Raw genomic sequence first — 17835 nt, 5'->3', positions numbered from 1 at the left:
GATTCAGGTTTAAAAACGTAGGGCTTAAAACTTCAACCCGACGATCTATAGTATAAGCATAATACAATTAGTATTGTTGCTATTATTATTATTATTATTATTATTATTGATACCTTATTACTATTACTATTAGTACTGTTGTTATTGTTATTATCATCATCATCTACTCTCATTTGTAGCTTGCACAATTTGATCGGAACTAAAGACTTGATGTTGTTGTTATTGACAATTTTTACAAACAAATAATTTATAATTTTAAAACTCAATGACAAAATGTGATCTACACTTTATGGATATTTCATACGTGAAAAAAATAAGATTTTTATTTATTTTCTATCTATTATCAAATAATTATAAATTCATAAAGAATCATATTTAATAATCTGTAATAAAATATCAAATATCACTTTTTACACAAGTCTGTCGTCCACTAATTTGTAAGAACAATGATATGTGTGTTATTGACTTGACCTGAGAAATGTCATGAAGTCAATTCATTGAGACAATATGACATTTTTTAATATATGATTTCTAATTCTAGTTTGTTGCTAAAGAAAAAAGAAAAGAAAAGGAAATTAGCTAATACTGACCAAGCCATAGAAATATTTGAAAATATGTATTCAATATGATTATATTATCATTTAGACAGCCGAACACTACCTGTAATTTCAGATAAATCATAAACTTGAAGTGGATCTAGATAGAATAAAACCAGGATCCGATCCAATAAGGAATCCTTGACTCCTTGTACACGGTTAAGACTTAAGAGAACTGGCAATCTGGCATGTATCCTCACGAAGGGCCGCATAAAAGTTGCTTAGCCGCGTCAAGGACCAGGTCTATTTCAGTCTACAATAACTGACACGTGGGTCCAATTCGGAAATTAAAATCCCGTCGACCTGGTCTTTCCGTGGACCGGTTCTACCTTATGTCTTTTCCAAACACGTCTATGCCCACTTCCTTGAAAAGGCGGTGTGTTGATTTGAAGAAATTTACTCTCCACTAAAACAACTATATGTCTATATGACTATATCTTTCAAAAATTAATTGTTAATTAATCGCAGTACTGCGAATTAATTAAATAATTATTACAAATTCCACCTGTATATTTAAAAGAGTTCGCTGAACAGAAAAGGGAGCGCTTTGTTTGAGAATTGAGATAAACGGTAAAACAAGTGACCTGTGGCCATACAATAAAAGACAATATAAAGGCTTGGGATTAGACAGAGAGACAGACACACACACACCCCTTGGTTTTTCTAAACGGCTATTTGTAGACGAGTTCCAATAGAAACTGGAATTCTGAGAGAGAGGGATAAGCGGGGAGATTGAGAATAGGCGAAGCGAAAGGGGAAGGAGACACTCGTCGAGAGATTTTTGTTTGATTTTGCGGAGATTAGGGGTAGAAAAGGCGCGATTGTTAGGCGATTTTGCGATGCCAGAGTCCGGGTATTACAATTCGAAGAAAAGCGATGAAATATGCGAGGATTTCTGTGGAGAGGTGAGAATATTTTTCATTATTTCTTTAATTTTGGATTGACCCTGGTAGATCTAATTATTTTGTTTTGTATTGATTCGATTTTTACCGTTTTTGCATGTGCGGTGGTTCGCCCAATGGGGAACCTTTGTTTTTATTGTAATTTGTGTTTTGTTGGGTTTCGTATTTTATTCGTCGAGGGGTTACAATGTTGTATTTTTTCTGAAGGAATCTCTTCTTCTCATGTTAAATTTTAATTTATTGTTTCAATTTTTCCTTTTCTACATAAAAGGTAAATATGGTCTGAATTTAAATTATAAAATGCAAACTGGTAAATATTACTTTCTGTGCACATTTTTAAAAATAATTGCAACATTATTATTGATCTCGCTCGTGGTGTTGTTCTCTCCAATGGTAAACTAAAGTCCCGTTTTGATGACATTTTGAATAATATTGGAGTAGCGAATTTCTTTTCTTTTCTTTTCTTTTCTTTTCTTTTCTTTTGCATGCGACGCAATAACTTTTTGGAGCGTCGACTTTAGCAGTATCCAATTTTACATTGAAAGTTTGCAAAAAGTTGAAATTCTTTCGGGAACTTCGAACAGTGCAAATATTACGCCAATTCCGTTATTTTTTCTTCGATTGAACCACCAGTTCTTTTTGGCTCTCCAAATCACTATTTTCGCAAATTTGAAAATTTGGGAAGAATTCGAATTCTGAAATTGGAAAATTACATGGAGTCAATTTTTTCACAGCCAATGTTATTTGTCTTAATCCCTAATCTTTTTTTCTTTTGCTCTTGCAGGATTCCAGATCAGCCCTTAGTTCCCGGCTGAAATGTGCATTGCGCGGCTTCGACATAAAGGCTCTTATCCTCCTCTTCATCGGTGTACCGCTTCTGGTACTATTCATACATATTCATGGACAGAAAATAACCTATTTTCTTCGACCTCTATGGGATTCGCCTCCGAAATCTTTCAACACAATTCCTCACTATTATCACCCCAACATTTCCATGGAAAACCAGTGTCGCCTCCACGGCTGGCGCATGCGTGAATCGCCACGCCGAGTGTTCGATGCGGTGCTCTTTAGCAATGAGCTCGATATCTTATCTGTTCGCTGGAATGAACTCAGTCCATATGTGTCAGAGTTTGTATTGCTTGAGTCCAATTCTACCTTTACTGGGTCGGTGAAGCCGCTTTTTTTTGGTGAAAATCGGGCTCAGTTTGCATTTGCCGAGTCAAGATTGACATATGGTACAGTTGGTGGTAGATTTGTGAAAGGAGAGAACCCATTTGTTGAGGAGTCGTACCAGAGAGTAGCATTGGATCAGCTGATCAAAATTGCTGGTATTAAAGATGATGACTTGTTGATCATGTCAGATGTAGATGAAATACCGAGTGGCCATGTAATTGATTTGCTGAGGTGGTGTGACGGTATACCTGACAAGTTGCATTTACAATTGAGGAATTATTTATATTCCTTTGAATTTTATATGGATGATAAGAGTTGGCGGGCCTCAGTGCACCGGTACCAGTCTGGTAAGACCCGTTATGCGCATTTCCGCCAGACAGATGATTTGTTGGCTGACTCTGGTTGGCATTGTAGCTTCTGCTTCCGCCACATTGATGATTTTGTGTTTAAGATGAAAGCCTACAGCCATGTGGATCGGGTCCGATTTGCATACTTTCTCAACCCGGTAAGGATCCAAGAGGTGATCTGTAATGGAGCTGATTTGTTCGACATGTTTCCTGAAGAGTACACTTTTCAAGAAATTATTGCAAAATTGGGGCCAATACCAAAATCTCACTCTGCGGTGCATTTACCGAGTTATCTCTTGCAAAATGCTAATCAATACAAGTACTTGTTACCAGGTAGTGGTAACTGTAGGAGAGATAGTGGGTAATAGATTGTTGTTAATAGTATTTTTCCTTCTTTTATCTTACTGGGGTGAACTGATAGAAATTATTGCCCTTGGATCTTTCACATTAGAAACATATTGGATTAATATCAATTTGGCCATTTATTTTGTGACCAAAAGAGGCATTTCCACCAGAGAGGTTTTCTTTGTTTATTCTTTTGTTATTGGTGTTTGAGGTGGATGGCATGGACTGTTGTATGATTTGATGAAAAATTGGAGCATTCTGATGCTTCCATTTGTGATGGTATTTTTTATTGGCTTGTATCATTTGATTCATTTGAAAAATATCTGTTTGGATATGAATTTATTAATTGCGGCAGTGGTACCATCTAGAGTCTAGACCTATCATAGTTGAGAGTCTCTATCTTACAAGTTACAGAATTGCCTACTTGAATTGCAAATGGTTGTTTGTAATTGACTTTAGTGGTCAATTCTGTACTTAAAAATGCTAATTCAAGTTGGTATACTCGGGGTGTACTAGATTCCATTTCAATGCCTAACAAATTATATTACTAAACTTCCATTTGATTGCCTAACAAATTCATCTAATCGTGATCAATCTTTCTAATAAGCTAAAAATATCTAATCCTGACCACCGTGTTTAAATGTTTTCATTTTTCATATCTTCGTTGTAAGTAAATATTTTAAATTTTAATAACTTCCAATTTTAAAACTTAAATGTCAAAATAAAATTGTTAGATATATTTTTCATCATTTTCGTACATAGAGAAAAAATTAAGACATTTTAATTTTGTTTTGATCGTTATAAAAATATACTCATGTAAATAATTTCAAAAGTAATAATTCAAATTACATCTAGCAGTTTTTATTATTATATATAAATTTTAACAAAATTATTACAAGAAAATTAGAAGGTATGGCCATGATGCAAACAAAAAAAATACAGACATCTGGACCATGAGACGCTGGATAGAAATTGAGTGATCAATCTATATTTTTGTGCACCCAAATGCACCTTATTTTTTAAATCTTTTTTCTCCGTTTTCAAAGTCCAAATAGTCAATCCGAACCGTTAGATGCGATCTATATATTAAGATGTGCTCGGAGACCAAATTTTACATTTTTTGGAATTTTTTTACTATTTATTAAGCCACTTTGAAAATCGCTGATTTTACATTTTCTGGACCATTGGATCAGCGATTTTCAAAGTGGCTTAATAGATAGTAAAAAAATTCCAAAAAATGTAAAATTTGGTCTCCAAGCATATCTTAATATGTAGATCGCATCTAACGGTTCGGATTGACTATTCGGACTTTGAAAACGGAGAAAAAAAATAGGGTGCATTTGGGTGCACAAAAATTTGGGTGCATTTGAACCCTCCTCAAACTAATATAATAATTTAGATATTTTCTAACTATTTTCAGCGGTATAGTGATTTTCGGTCAACATAGTTTAATCCCGAATCATACCCTTTTTTATTTATTAAATTAATGGAAATCTTATTAGATACGGTTCCGATTAAAGCCTGATCTATATTTGTGTAAAATTCTCACCTATTCGATCAACCAACCTCTATCATTTCATAGTTTCATACCCGTTTTTACATATATTATTCACTTGGCATTTTCCTATTGTAGGCTTTTGACTGTGGAGATGTCAGTTCTTAATTTATTCTAAAATTAATTATATTTTAAAATAAAGATACTGATAATGTTGTTTTAACTTAATAAATAATTTTATTTTAAGTTCATTTTTTTTGTGCGAAACAATGTTGTTAATAGAGTTGGGCTATGATGCATTGCAATGTATAAGTCATTTTGTACATTAGATTATAAATTGTTGATTTTGATTTTTAAACAACCAATTCAAACCGTTCAATTTGATATTTATGTTAAAATGTACTTGGAGATCAAATTTTACGTTTTTTAAAATTGTTTGTTTTTTTAAAATTTTTTGAAAGTCGTTGTTTTCTATGGTCCAAACATTTCTGAAAAATAACGATTCCAAAAAATATAAAATTTGATCTCCAAGCACATTTCAATATATAGAACATATTGTGCCCTTTAGATCATCTGTTTGAATTTCGAATACAATGTACAAAGGAACCTATAGATTACAATGCACGTGGCCCATCTCTCTCTCTCTATATATATATAAAGAGAGAGCGCGGGGGGGGGGGGGGGGGGGGGGGGGGGTTGGCTAATATCAAAACGTTTGTTTCTACGCTGTGGAATAAATATTTCGGTTTTTATATTTTCAAAGTTTAAACAGTCAATCCAAACCATTCAACATCATGTTTATATGTTTCGTAACCCTTTTGGGCAATCTGGTTGCATGCATGAATTGTATCGGAATTGCTGATCAAACTGCTTTGATTATAGTGAGTCTTCCCACATAAGATAGGAAGTTTGACTTCCACCCCTCTATCCTGCATTGTACGGTTTGCATCATTGGTTGGAAATCAATTTTTCTCGATTTCTTGATTGATAGTGGAAGACCTAGGTAGGGGGGACCCACATGGTACCAGGGGGCAGCTGCCCCTCTTGGATTTTAAAATTTAGTGGAGATCTATCGGTCCCGATCGACTTTTTCCCCTGAAATTTTTTAGGCTCCTTTCTGGATATTTGATTTGTAATTCATGTTAAATTTAGGGTTTAAATTAAAATAAATTTCTTGAATTGTAATTGGTTATTAGTGTTGTTTGAGCAATAATCTTTTTCGTCTATTTGACTAATTTGCAAAAACATACAATTATTGAATTTTACGACGTTTTCTATTTTTTTTAAAGATATGTAGGTTCAAGTCAAATAGAATTGCATTATGGAATACTTGGACGGAAGAAATCATAAAGACACTTATCAAGAATACAAATTGTAAAATCAGAAACTTGGTAAAGTATGTTTAAGGCTGTTTAAACAGGGATAAAACGTTGTTACGTTTTATGCTAGTCAGAAATAGCAATTTGATCAAACTCAGAAATACCTTAAAACGTTGTAACGTTATAGGACTGACAGAACTGCTGAAGCACAGCTGTACATAATCAACTTGAAACTTGTAACGTTTCACAAACGTTGTAACATTTTAGGAATATCAGAACGTTAAGTACAGCTGTATCAAATTCAAAATTTAGGTTACAAATGTTGTAACGTTTTTAATTAAATATGAACTTCAGAAATTCCTGTTTTTTTATCAAAGTTTTTACAGTAGAAAACGTTACACAATATTTTACAAACGTTGTAACGATTTACTAAGCTGTCAAAAAATTAAAACCCAAAATCGCACTTTGAACTAAAATGTTGGTAACGTTTTAGCTCATTTTTTATCTGTTTCGATAAATAGGGCTTTCTTTCCAAATACTCTTAGCCGACCCTAAACATATAAAAAGTGATTTTCTGAGAGCTTATCTTGCTCCATTGTTATGAGAGCTTAAAACTTCAAAATCCCTCAAGCAACCTCAAACTCACTTCACTAATCTCGAATTAGATTAGATTAGAGTAATCTATTGAATGTTTCTCTTGAGTAGCTTGAACTAAGAGACCTTGTTCTCATCTCTTTGAGTTGGCCGTTTGATTTCCCGCTTGGTGTGTAAGGACTCAACGGTTCACAAGTTGTAATCTTTTTGTATTGGGTAATAGAAAGGCGAACCACTTGAGGTTGCGAAGCCCCAGAGACGTAGGCTTTTATTTTGCCGAACTCCGTTAACATCCCGCGTGTCAAATTTCTCTAAACTCATCTATTTATTTTTAATTGCAATTTAATTTCAGTTTTTTTTTCAATTAGAGGTGCACTTAGTTTAACAATTATAATTATAAGTTAGAGGATTAGAAATTACAAGTCAGTGCATTGAAAAATATATAAGCTAGATAATTAATTTTTTACCGAGTACTTAATTAGTTAATAGATTTAAATCCAATTCGATATTTTTTTTGTCCCCTGACCTAAAATCCTGGATCTGCCTCTTGGACCTAGGTATTTAATCAACAGTCTTTCCTCCGGAGAGTCAAGAATGTTGTTTATTACATGAGTTAGATGCACATGGATAGCTATTGGAACAAACTACAAAGACACTCTTGAATCTGTTTATTTTCAACCCGTCAACTCCTCATAGACCTCGAGAATCATGCATATAATGCGCAGAGTGGTGGGATGTGATTTCGTGATGATAACCGTATCATCCGCAAACTAAATTGTCTTTGGTGATAGGCAGGCGGGCGCAAGCATTATTTGTTCATAGGAACATGTTCAGTGAATCGACGATCAAGTTAAATAAAAACATTGGGGACAGAGGTCTTCTTGACGGAGATCTTGCTTGTGTGGAAAAGACTAAAGAACTAATTATGTTCCATCCGTAATTTCTAAAAAGAAAATATAGATGCATCACTTCCAAAATAATTTGTAAGGTAATGTTTAGATAGATGAAATAATTATTATTGAGTTTGGCTAGTATAACGTTAGTGTCATTTCAACCTATATAACACCAATTCTAAAACCTATCAAATCGACTTCAAACAGTAAATCCAAACCGTTCAAACCGATCTACTTCATTAGTTGTGCGTTTAAATACAAAATTTATAACTTTTCGAATTTATTTAGTATTAAGTCAAGCGGTCAAATATGTGAGTTTTTAAGATAATTTTAATACATTAATTTTTCAATATTCTTTCCGCTTGATTTGATACTAAAATAACTTGAAAATATAAAAAATTTGTATGTAAACGCATCACACATAATGTAAATTGGTTTGAACGGTTTGGATTAGTCGTTCGAAGTCGATTTGATAGGTTTTAGAGTTGGTGTTATATAGGCTAAAATGACACTAATGTTATACTAGTCAAATTCATTATTATTACATCAAGTTGTGAGGTAATAAAATAGTGAAAAGTATTTTTTTAAGTAAAATTATTCCAAATTTATCCACAAGTAAGAGCACGTTATACGTGCAAATCATGTATAAAACTTCAGTTAAGTATAAATCTATATAAATAAAAAATAATATAGGACTTGATATCATTCACGCAACACTACTGGTTCACACACAATTATAGGTGCATACAATACGACAGTAAGCAATGACTACGAATTTTCTTTACTAAGTGTTTGCAACTTTGAATTTCCTTTTTAAGAAAGGATGACTAGACAGGTGAAAAATTGGAAAGAACAAATTAATTAATTGAACCGCGTGCCAACTTATCTTGACCGAATTGGTGTCTTGAGGGAGGAACTTGGTGCATCCATTGGTGCACACTTAATTTGATTGTTCAGATTTTCAGTGTATTCAATTAGTTCTAATTTAAATATGAAAAAAATAGTCCCAACTCAAATACATTTCTATAGTAGAGAAAAATTCAACTTTTGTTCTACTCTGACAATAGAATAGACCAAAAATTACATTTGGTTTTATTAAAAACTAGAACAGAAATTACTAAGTGAAAATTCAACAAAAATGATTTTGAAGTGTAAAGAATAAGATTCAAATGCTATTTAAATATATGAGTCTGATACAAGATTAGGTATTAAAATTATGTATTACATCTTCTTGAAAGTAAGAGACATATACATCATATAATTAGCTTTTTAATTATAAAACGAACTTGCAAAAAATTATCATTGTCACTTGAAATTTAATCCAATTGGATGAGTTACAGTTAAGTTTAAGAACTTGAAATTAAATAATATTTCAGCTCTCGAGTTCACTTAAAATCCTAATTCTTTTATTCATAATAAATAGAAGAAAAAAATAAAATTAAAGAGGAAAATATGTAGTCGGTATTTTTAAAAATGAGGAGGGTTCAAATGTCTCCATGTTTTTGTGCCTCCATCATGCCTCCATCTCTCTCTATCATTTTCAAAGTTCAAACAGTCGATCCGAACCGCTCAACCTAACCTCCATACTAAAATATGTTTGGAGACCAAATTTTATATTTTTAGGAATTTTTTTACTATTTTTTTTAGATAGGTACAAAATCAGTAAATCTGAACCATCTAAAAACAGTATTTTTGTACCTATCTAAAAAAATAATAAAAAAATTCCTAAAAATATAAAATTTGGTCTCCAAACATATTTTAGTATGGAGGTAAGAACATAGTACCGACTACATATTTTCCTCTTTAATTTTATTTTTCAAAGTTCAAACATATACCGACTACATATTTTCCTCTCCATAATAAAGGTAAGAACATAGTATAGCGTACCGGATCGCAACCCCACTCCAAAAAAAAGAAACATAAGTGGAACATTCAAGACCGGAAAAAATAGAAAAATAAATAAATCATTCATTAGGACGACAATTGAGACTTTACTCATGAACTTTATTCTAATCTAAGAAGTCACATATCACATCACATGATTATAATATAATCATGCTTTAAGAAGATATTTTCCAATTTGAAATTCCCTTTTGTCAAACTAATTTGAGTCGACACAAGTAGATAATAATTTAATCAATATGAATTGCCACTTAAGCTAAAGACAAGATAATAATATTTTAATTATTTTAGATTGTCTTTGCTTTTATGGGACCTATTGTACTAACTTAATTTTTTTCGATTTATACGGATGTTGATATAGCGTTCCAATTATTTATTTATTTGTTTTTCTTTTCGATTTTGAAAGTTGATTAGCGTTCCACTTAATTTTCTTTTTTGAAGTGGAACTACGGTATAGTATGACGTCTGAGTGAAACGTTACACTCTGTATCTGTCTTCTCATTTTTAAAAATATCATTCAATTTTTTTCATTTTTCATTTTTTTCTGTTTACTATGAATACAAATTTCTGTGTAAAATCCGGCTCTCCACTAGTGGTATATTTTATTTTATATTTTAGAAAAAAAAACTGCGATACCACATCTTTATTTTATAGAAATATTTCATACAAATTGATGATCGCACTAGTTGAACCGTCATAATATTAAGTGAACAATTAAACGGTACACATGGGATGGGAGCATCTACCCCCAATTATTTTATTAGAAATTAAAAAAAAAATCAAATTATCTGCAACCAACTGATTTGTTTTCTTTTTTCAATAAATAATAAATGGAACCGAATTATACTAAACTATAGGCATCCACGCCCAACAATTTTTTTGGAAATAAAAAAGTCAAATTACCGAAAAATAAAATAAATTGTTTTTTTTCTCAATAAATGAATGAAACCGAATCATACTGAACCATTATGGTTCGGTCTTAATTATTAAGGAGAGGTCCATAAGTAAATTAATGAGGACTGAACTATTGATATTGTCACATTAGTCTCTTCGCAATGTGGTCCAAGTGAAAGAAAAATAAATAAAGAACACAAGAGGGTCAGTAGATTTTATAATCGAATCAATATTTAGATTCTAATAGTTTTCAAGTTTCATGCAGTAAAGACACGCCACAAAAAATAATAAGACCCACCCATAATTATGTTCCAAAAAATTTCTTATCGGACTGAATTATTGATTCCGTCCATCTATAAAACCAAATAAGATAATTCATTTTGTTCCAATAATTTAATTTTTTTAATTTCTAAAAGTAATAAATTGACCCAATCCCATCCCCCGAGGAGGACTTGGTTCATTAGGATTTAGGCGTTGTGTTGGGTCAAGTCAATAGATCCGTGCCTTACAATTTCCGAGACGGTGCTACGGACATGACCGTCTTTTTGCCTTTGACTTGACTCATGAGCCATTGACCAGAGCCTAGTGTTTGGTAAACGGTCTGGGCCAAGCGATCCAGGCAAAACCCGAGTATGGGCACAGGCAACCACGATCACGGGCGTCACAGGCACACGGGTACAACGGGCCGGGCATCACGGTTTTTTTTTTTCAAAAATCCTGCCCTGCCCGTTTAATTTCCGTGCCCGTCATGGGTTCGGAGGCAGGACAGTTCGGGTACGGGGGGCTGGGCGGTCCGGATCCGGTTTTTTTTTTTCTGTTTTTTTATGTTTTCTTTTATGTTTTATTTTATGTTTTATTTTTCTTTGAAAACCAATAAATTATAAATCTAAATTCATACCTATTAAAATTCATTTGACATGATAATTATATTTGTTAAAAATATAATATAACCTATAAAAATTCAGATTTATTTGTTCACTCTCCATTTGAAATATAAGTAATTATATTTGTTTTTGGAGATGGGCTATGGTGCATTGCAATGCATGAACCCTCTTATGCATTGCACTATTAATCATGGATTTAAAGTCCAAACGACCAATATGAACCGTTCATCTTGTTCTTCATATTAATATGTGCTTGGGGACCAAATTTTACATTTTTTGGAATTTTTTTACTATTTATTAAGCAATTTTGAAAGTCGCTGATCTGATGGTCCAGAAAATTTTACTATTTTTTACTGTTCACAGCAAAACAGCAATTTTCAAAAATGCTTAATAAATAGTTAAAAAATTCCAAAAAATATAAAATTTGGTCTCCAAGCACATTTCAATATGGATTAAACATCTAACGGTTTGGATCGGTCGTTTGGACTTTAAATCCGTGATTATAGTGCAATGCATAAGGGGGTTCATGCATTGCAATGCACCATAGCCCATCTCTTGTTTTTGAACTCAATAATTTTTGTTATAATTAATACATTTTAATTGCTTATGTAAAAATAAATAATACATATATACAAAACAAAATAAGAAAATCAAAAGATAAAAATTTCATTTGTTGTGAATTAAAGTCATAAATACTCAATTTTGAAAGTAAAAAAATTAATTGAGATAAATGAAGGAAAAATAACATTGAAGTAAAGAAAATTACAACTAGCAACTGATAGCTCGCGTTTGAAAGTAAAAATAGTACAACGTCGAGATAATCCTAATTGGAATCAGAGTTCCACTGCTTCTTCCGTTTTCTCTTTTGCCTGCTTCGCTTAGACTTGTCTAAGGCGCAGGGTGGGCATATAAAATGCTTGAACCTTATATCCTCCCTTGTGCGTGTCGGGTAGGCGCTAATGCAAGAAGGGTGGAGAGCTTGCAAACATTCCGCGCAACAGAACATCTCGCTCCTCTTCCCATATTGGTGACAGGGATTGCAAAAATCCACCGGTTCTTTGTTTGTACGTTGTTGGAACTTTTCATGAAGGTTCTCAGGATTTTCTTCTTTCATAAGTTCCTCGAGATCTCTTGAGCGGAAGTAGGGGAGGGCTCGTGTACGAAATTCCGCTGAGGGCTCTGCAATCTGACTGAAAGCTCGCGTACGAGATTCCGTTGTGTTGGCACTCTTTCTTAATAGAATAAATCTAACCTATTCAAAACAAATCAAATGACTTCACATATTCAAAAAAATAAATCTAACATCTTTATTTAACCTATTAAAAATAAATCCAAATTTCAAAAATAAAATCTAACCTATTCAAAACAAAAAAATCTAACCAATTTTTTTAACCTATTAAAAAATAAATCCAACATTTTGAAAAATAAATTTAACCTATTCAAAACAAATATAATTACTTCACATATTCAAAAAAAAACTAACCTATTTTTTTAATCTATTAAAAATAAATCCGAATTTCAAAAATAAAATCTAACCTATTCAAAACAAATCTAATTACTTCACATATTCAAAAAAATAAATTTAACATCTTTTATTAACCTGTTCAAAACAAATATAATTATTTCACATATTCAAAAAAAAAAAATCTAACATCTTTATTTAACCTATTAAAAATAAATCCGAATTTTAAAAATAAAATCTAACCTATTCAAAACAAATCTAATTATTTCACATCTATCAAATCTAAGATAAACTAAATAAATCTAACAAAACTAATATAAAATAAATCTAATTACTTAACAAATTTAATAAATCTAACATTCAATAAATATAACAAATCTAATTACTTAACATCAAGGTTCTAAATAGCGCGCAATAGCGGCGCTATAGAGATTTCGGACCATAAAAGCTATGGCGCTATCAGCGCTATAACGCGCTATTTTGCGCTATATGGCCATAGCGCCGTTTTTTTAACCATGCCGCTATGACGCGATAAGCGCTATTTAAATCTTTGCTTAACATTCAATAAATCTAACATAAACTAAATCTAACATTCAATTTAAATTTTAAATTTCTCTACAAAAATAAATCTAACATCAAATTTAATTTTTAAATTACTCTACAAAAATAAATCTAACATTCAATATTTCAATCTAACAAAATTTAATCTAGCAAAATTTAATCTAACAAAATTTAATCTACCAAAATTTAATCTAACAAAATTTAATGTAACATGAAATAAATGTTACCTTTTTAATATCGCGGGAAAATTTTCGAGAAGACCTTCGTAATTCTGTTTCCGTTTGCGTGTTTGCGTTTGCGTATTTGTTAAATTAACAACTATATTTTTTTTTAACAATAAAATTAAAATTGGAGAATAATAAAAATATTGAGATTGAGATTGAGAGAATTAGAGATGAAAATATTGAGAGAGATGTGAAAATTTGTAAGGAATGAGTTATGGGTGTATATTTATAGAATCTTGTTTGGAGAGATTAAAATTTGATTTTTTTTTTAAACTGAAAAAAAAATAAACAGGTAGGGGTCCAAGTAGAAGATGGGGCAATGGGGGGGGGGGGGGGGGGGGGGGGGGGGGGGTTTAAAATTTGAATTTTAAACCAAAAGCAAAAAAAAAAAAAAAATTCTGCCACGGGCACAGGGCCAAGGGCACGGGCACACGGGTTAACGAGCACGGACTCACGGGTATGGGTTCAAAGATATGGGGGTCTGGCTCGTTTAATATTCGTACCCGTGTATCCGTGCATACCCGTGGCACGGGCACGGTCCGGTCCGGATTGAGCCCCCACGAGTTTTTACCAAACACTACCAGAGCCTAAACAATTTGTTTCTGTTAAAATGTCTACATTTATTGGTCATATACTCATATTTTAACTTTTCTTTTAAAATCTTGGAAATTGTGGACCTGGTTATGCAACTTGATATGTCTCAATCTGGTCATAAAATTAAATTTTGACATTTCTGCAAACACATATCAACTCCAGAAGTTTATTTTATTTTGTTATTTTAGTTGTTTGATGTTAATGTTAATGTTAATGTTGATGGAGTTCGATGGAGATAACGTTCTGGATATAGAATGATTGATGTAATTTATGCTTGATTAATGAAAATTATACTTAGCAGTCACTGTCAAAGTTAAAAAAAAAAGACATTTCTACAAAGACCGACTGCATAATTACTATATTAGATCATATCATATCCATAGATATAAAAATTGGAGTGCGTTGGTCTGATGAACATAAGATTAAATTCGGTATGATGTCTGATCTGTATTGAAATTCGTTGTACGTGATATGTAATAATGTTAAAATCTTGATGTAAATCAAATGATTCTGACTAAATATCATATCAATTTTGATTTAATGTTCATCGGATCAGGACTGCCCCGGATTCCTTGAATATAAACCTTGTGAATTTAGTGAACGTGAATATTTACATTTTTTTTATTTAAAATTTTCTTTCAAGAAAAAGGTGATAGCTAAATTTACTTTGTTTGTTTTGGTTTTCAAAAAAAAAAAAAAAAATTACTTTGTTTCGCAGCCTAACAAATCTTATCAAGAAAAAAATGGATGGTGCCCCCTATGCTTTGTGGGGTCCTCCATTGTTTGGAAGTTCATAATACATGTTGGTGGGTGAGGAGTTTGTATTTTTTATTTATTTTTATTCTCGAATATAGTTGTGCGATTCTATTTTTTTAAAGTTTGATATGTCCGATTTAAGTTAAATTGATTATACCAATTCGCTGATGCCTTTTCAGAGTGGTTTCTTAACTACGTCAATAAGAAAAGCAGGGCTTTAATATAGGAGAAAAGGTAATGTTCCCCGGGCTACAGTTCTCGAAAAATCTCCGTGTATAAAAGCCTTTCTTTTTTAGTTTAGTTCTGACGCGTTTTTAACTACCACAACTGTCATAATTTCAACTGCTATAATTTCAAGTACACTATATATGTTTACAGAATTATATGTGTATGTTTATAGGATAATATGTGTATGTTTACAGGATAATATGTGTATGTTTACAGGATATTATGTGTATGTTCACAGAAATAAAAGGTAATGTTTACAGAATTATATGTGTATGTTTATAGGATAACATGTGTATGTTTACAGAATAATATGTGTATGTTTACATGATATTATGTGTATGTTCACAGAAGGTGGTCCCCAACAGCTGTCACGCATTTTCAACAACTTTCACGCGTTTTTAACAGCTTTCACGCGTTTTTATGTTTACAGGATTTGTTGAATTAGTTTACAGGATTTAGTATTGATGTTTACAGAATTAATTGAAAATCTCCGGGAATTTTTGGGAGACTGGAGTTGGGGGACTGTTAGCTGCTTCCTTAATATAGTACGGGAACAGCATGCAAAACAGAGAAAAAAAAAGGTAGGTCTTATGTTTATCTTCCTCAAATTTAAGTTTGATGGATGATACTTCCGTTTGATTTTCCTTAAAGTTCATGTGTTTGATCTGCACGAATATTAAAGTGGAGTGTATAAATTTTGGAACAAATTGGACTGAAATGTTACCCATTAAATTCAAATTTGAATCTGATAGGCATTGAGCCTACATTTTTCCCACAAAACAGAGACAATCAGTGAAATTTTGTGTGTGTGTGTCTGAAAAGATTGTTTCTTCTTGTAATTGATAACCACGTTTGTGATAATTAGTCTTCGTTATTATCTTCTTATGGAGAATTAACACGTAATTTTGAATGGGATATGTAAACAAAGGAAGTCTAAGCACTTTCTTCACTAAAAAAAGTTGCTTAAAAATTTTCGTTTAGGCTTTTAAAAGAATAATCTAATAACATGCTGAAGAAAGAACATCCAATTTCATTTGTAGGTTTTCGGTTGTCAATTTCTTTTAAACTAGAAACATTAGAAATAGAGGCGGTTCGATGGACACTGAATCAAATTCATTTTAATATTCAATCTAACCCACTTAATTAGCATCAAAATATACATAAACAACTTTATTCATATAAATTTTATACACATAAATCTTTTTTTTTTTAGTAGGTATTACAAAAAAAGAATTTTTGTTATCATAATTTTGAACTCATAACCTCTCGTATAGAGACTATGTGTGTTTGTCACTAAATTAAAGACTGATTCTTCATACACAAATCTTAACATAATCAAACAATTCTAGCTAAACATCATGTCAAATTTGATCCAATTAAGCGGACCAAACCAAACATGTTGACATGTTATCACGTGATAGATTATCAGTAGCTCCGCTCGGCGTGAATTCTTTGGTTTTGTGATACACATGTCCACCTTTTGCTTCTACTTTCCTGGCTACTTTGCTTTTCGCATCTTTTTGGTTATCAAATCCTTCCAACTCCCTTTTTCATGGAATGACGTTAAACTTTAGAATTAGAAACACAATAAAAGTAGAGATTCTAAAATTCTATATGCCATTGTTTACTGCCAAGCTTGGAAAACTTGACATAGACTTATGCGACAGCTACCCAAAGTTCAAAACTAAGCATCATCTGGCTGTCAATAGCATACCAACATATATTCTGTATTAATTTAAATGTTAGGCCATGGTATCAGAATTCACATCCCCTCATGTTACCAGACTGAGTATAATTGAATCGGACATTTCAATATTATTCTTAACTTGGCACGAATCTCAAAGCACAAATAGTACTGCCCCTTGTGCCATCCCGAGCAAGCACCGGTGAGAGTAAATCTGGGCCATTCGTTTCAATTGTGTTGTGTCAGGTACCTGGGAGGATACGGATCCATGGTATCATGCACAAGTACAACCCACATTATTAGTTTGTACTATAGATTTTTTTTTTTAATTTTTAAAGTTAAAATAGTGACTTAAACCATTCAATTAGTACATGAAAATGTAATAGAATGTCAAGTTATATATACAGTAAAAATCAGAAGCTACCGTTGGATCAGCGATTTTCAAAATGGCTTAATAAATAGTAAAAAAATTCAAAAAAATGTAAAATTTGGTCTCCAAGCAGATATTAATATGGAGAAGAAGATGAACGATTCAGATCGATTTTTTGGATTTTGAAATTTCAAATTTCTACCGGAAGCATTTCGGCCCATATGCTAGAGGAAGCGCGTTAGCCGTACTCTATATATATATTTTAGATATTTAAAAAAATTCATTACTTTCGGATGGTCCACTAAAATAATAATAATAATTCTAAATAATGTAATGTTATCCAGTACATTTTCATATAAGGTTTATATCTAGCTGTTTGAATTGATTATTTAAACTGTAAAAATAGGAATACAAATATATAATACACACTGATGTGCATTATGTATGCATCATACCATAGCCTCACCCTTAATTTAATGATATAATAAAGGCACCTCCCAAAGGAGAACAGATTGCCTAACTTGCAACAATATATCAAAAGTTTGTTTTTAGCCTGCTGTTTCTTTTTTTCTTTTGTTCAATTGTTGACTACTAACATATGAATAGTTGTGT

At 32.0% G+C, this 17835-nt stretch overlaps 1 protein-coding gene across 1 annotated transcript; it reads left to right on the top strand.

The window, feature by feature from the left end:
• Window positions 1-1086: 1086 nt before the first annotated feature.
• Window positions 1087-3662, top strand: LOC144553991 (uncharacterized). The gene is made up of 2 exons (XM_078302167.1): window positions 1087-1501; window positions 2283-3662. Exons 1-2 carry the CDS (start codon window positions 1436-1438, stop codon window positions 3381-3383), a joined length of 1167 nt encoding a protein of 388 aa, XP_078158293.1. The 5' UTR covers window positions 1087-1435; the 3' UTR covers window positions 3384-3662.
• The last annotated feature ends 14173 nt before the right edge of the window (window positions 3663-17835 follow it).

Source organism: Carex rostrata, chromosome 1, assembly GCF_964058835.1.
Source record: "Carex rostrata chromosome 1, lpCarRost1.2, whole genome shotgun sequence".
NCBI lineage: Eukaryota > Viridiplantae > Streptophyta > Magnoliopsida > Poales > Cyperaceae > Carex > Carex rostrata.
The sequence above is the reverse complement of the archived record's forward strand: the minus strand, read 5'-3'. Positions and strand labels throughout refer to the sequence as shown.

Bases quoted from the DNA above. Each gene is read 5' to 3' on its own strand.
- LOC144553991 (XM_078302167.1), top strand. From the start codon at position 1,436: ATGCCAGAGTCCGGGTATTACAATTCGAAGAAAAGCGATGAAATATGC. The intron at 1,502-2,282 runs GTGAGAATATTT...TTGCTCTTGCAG, and splicing joins GCGAGGATTTCTGTGGAGAG to GATTCCAGATCAGCCCTTAG.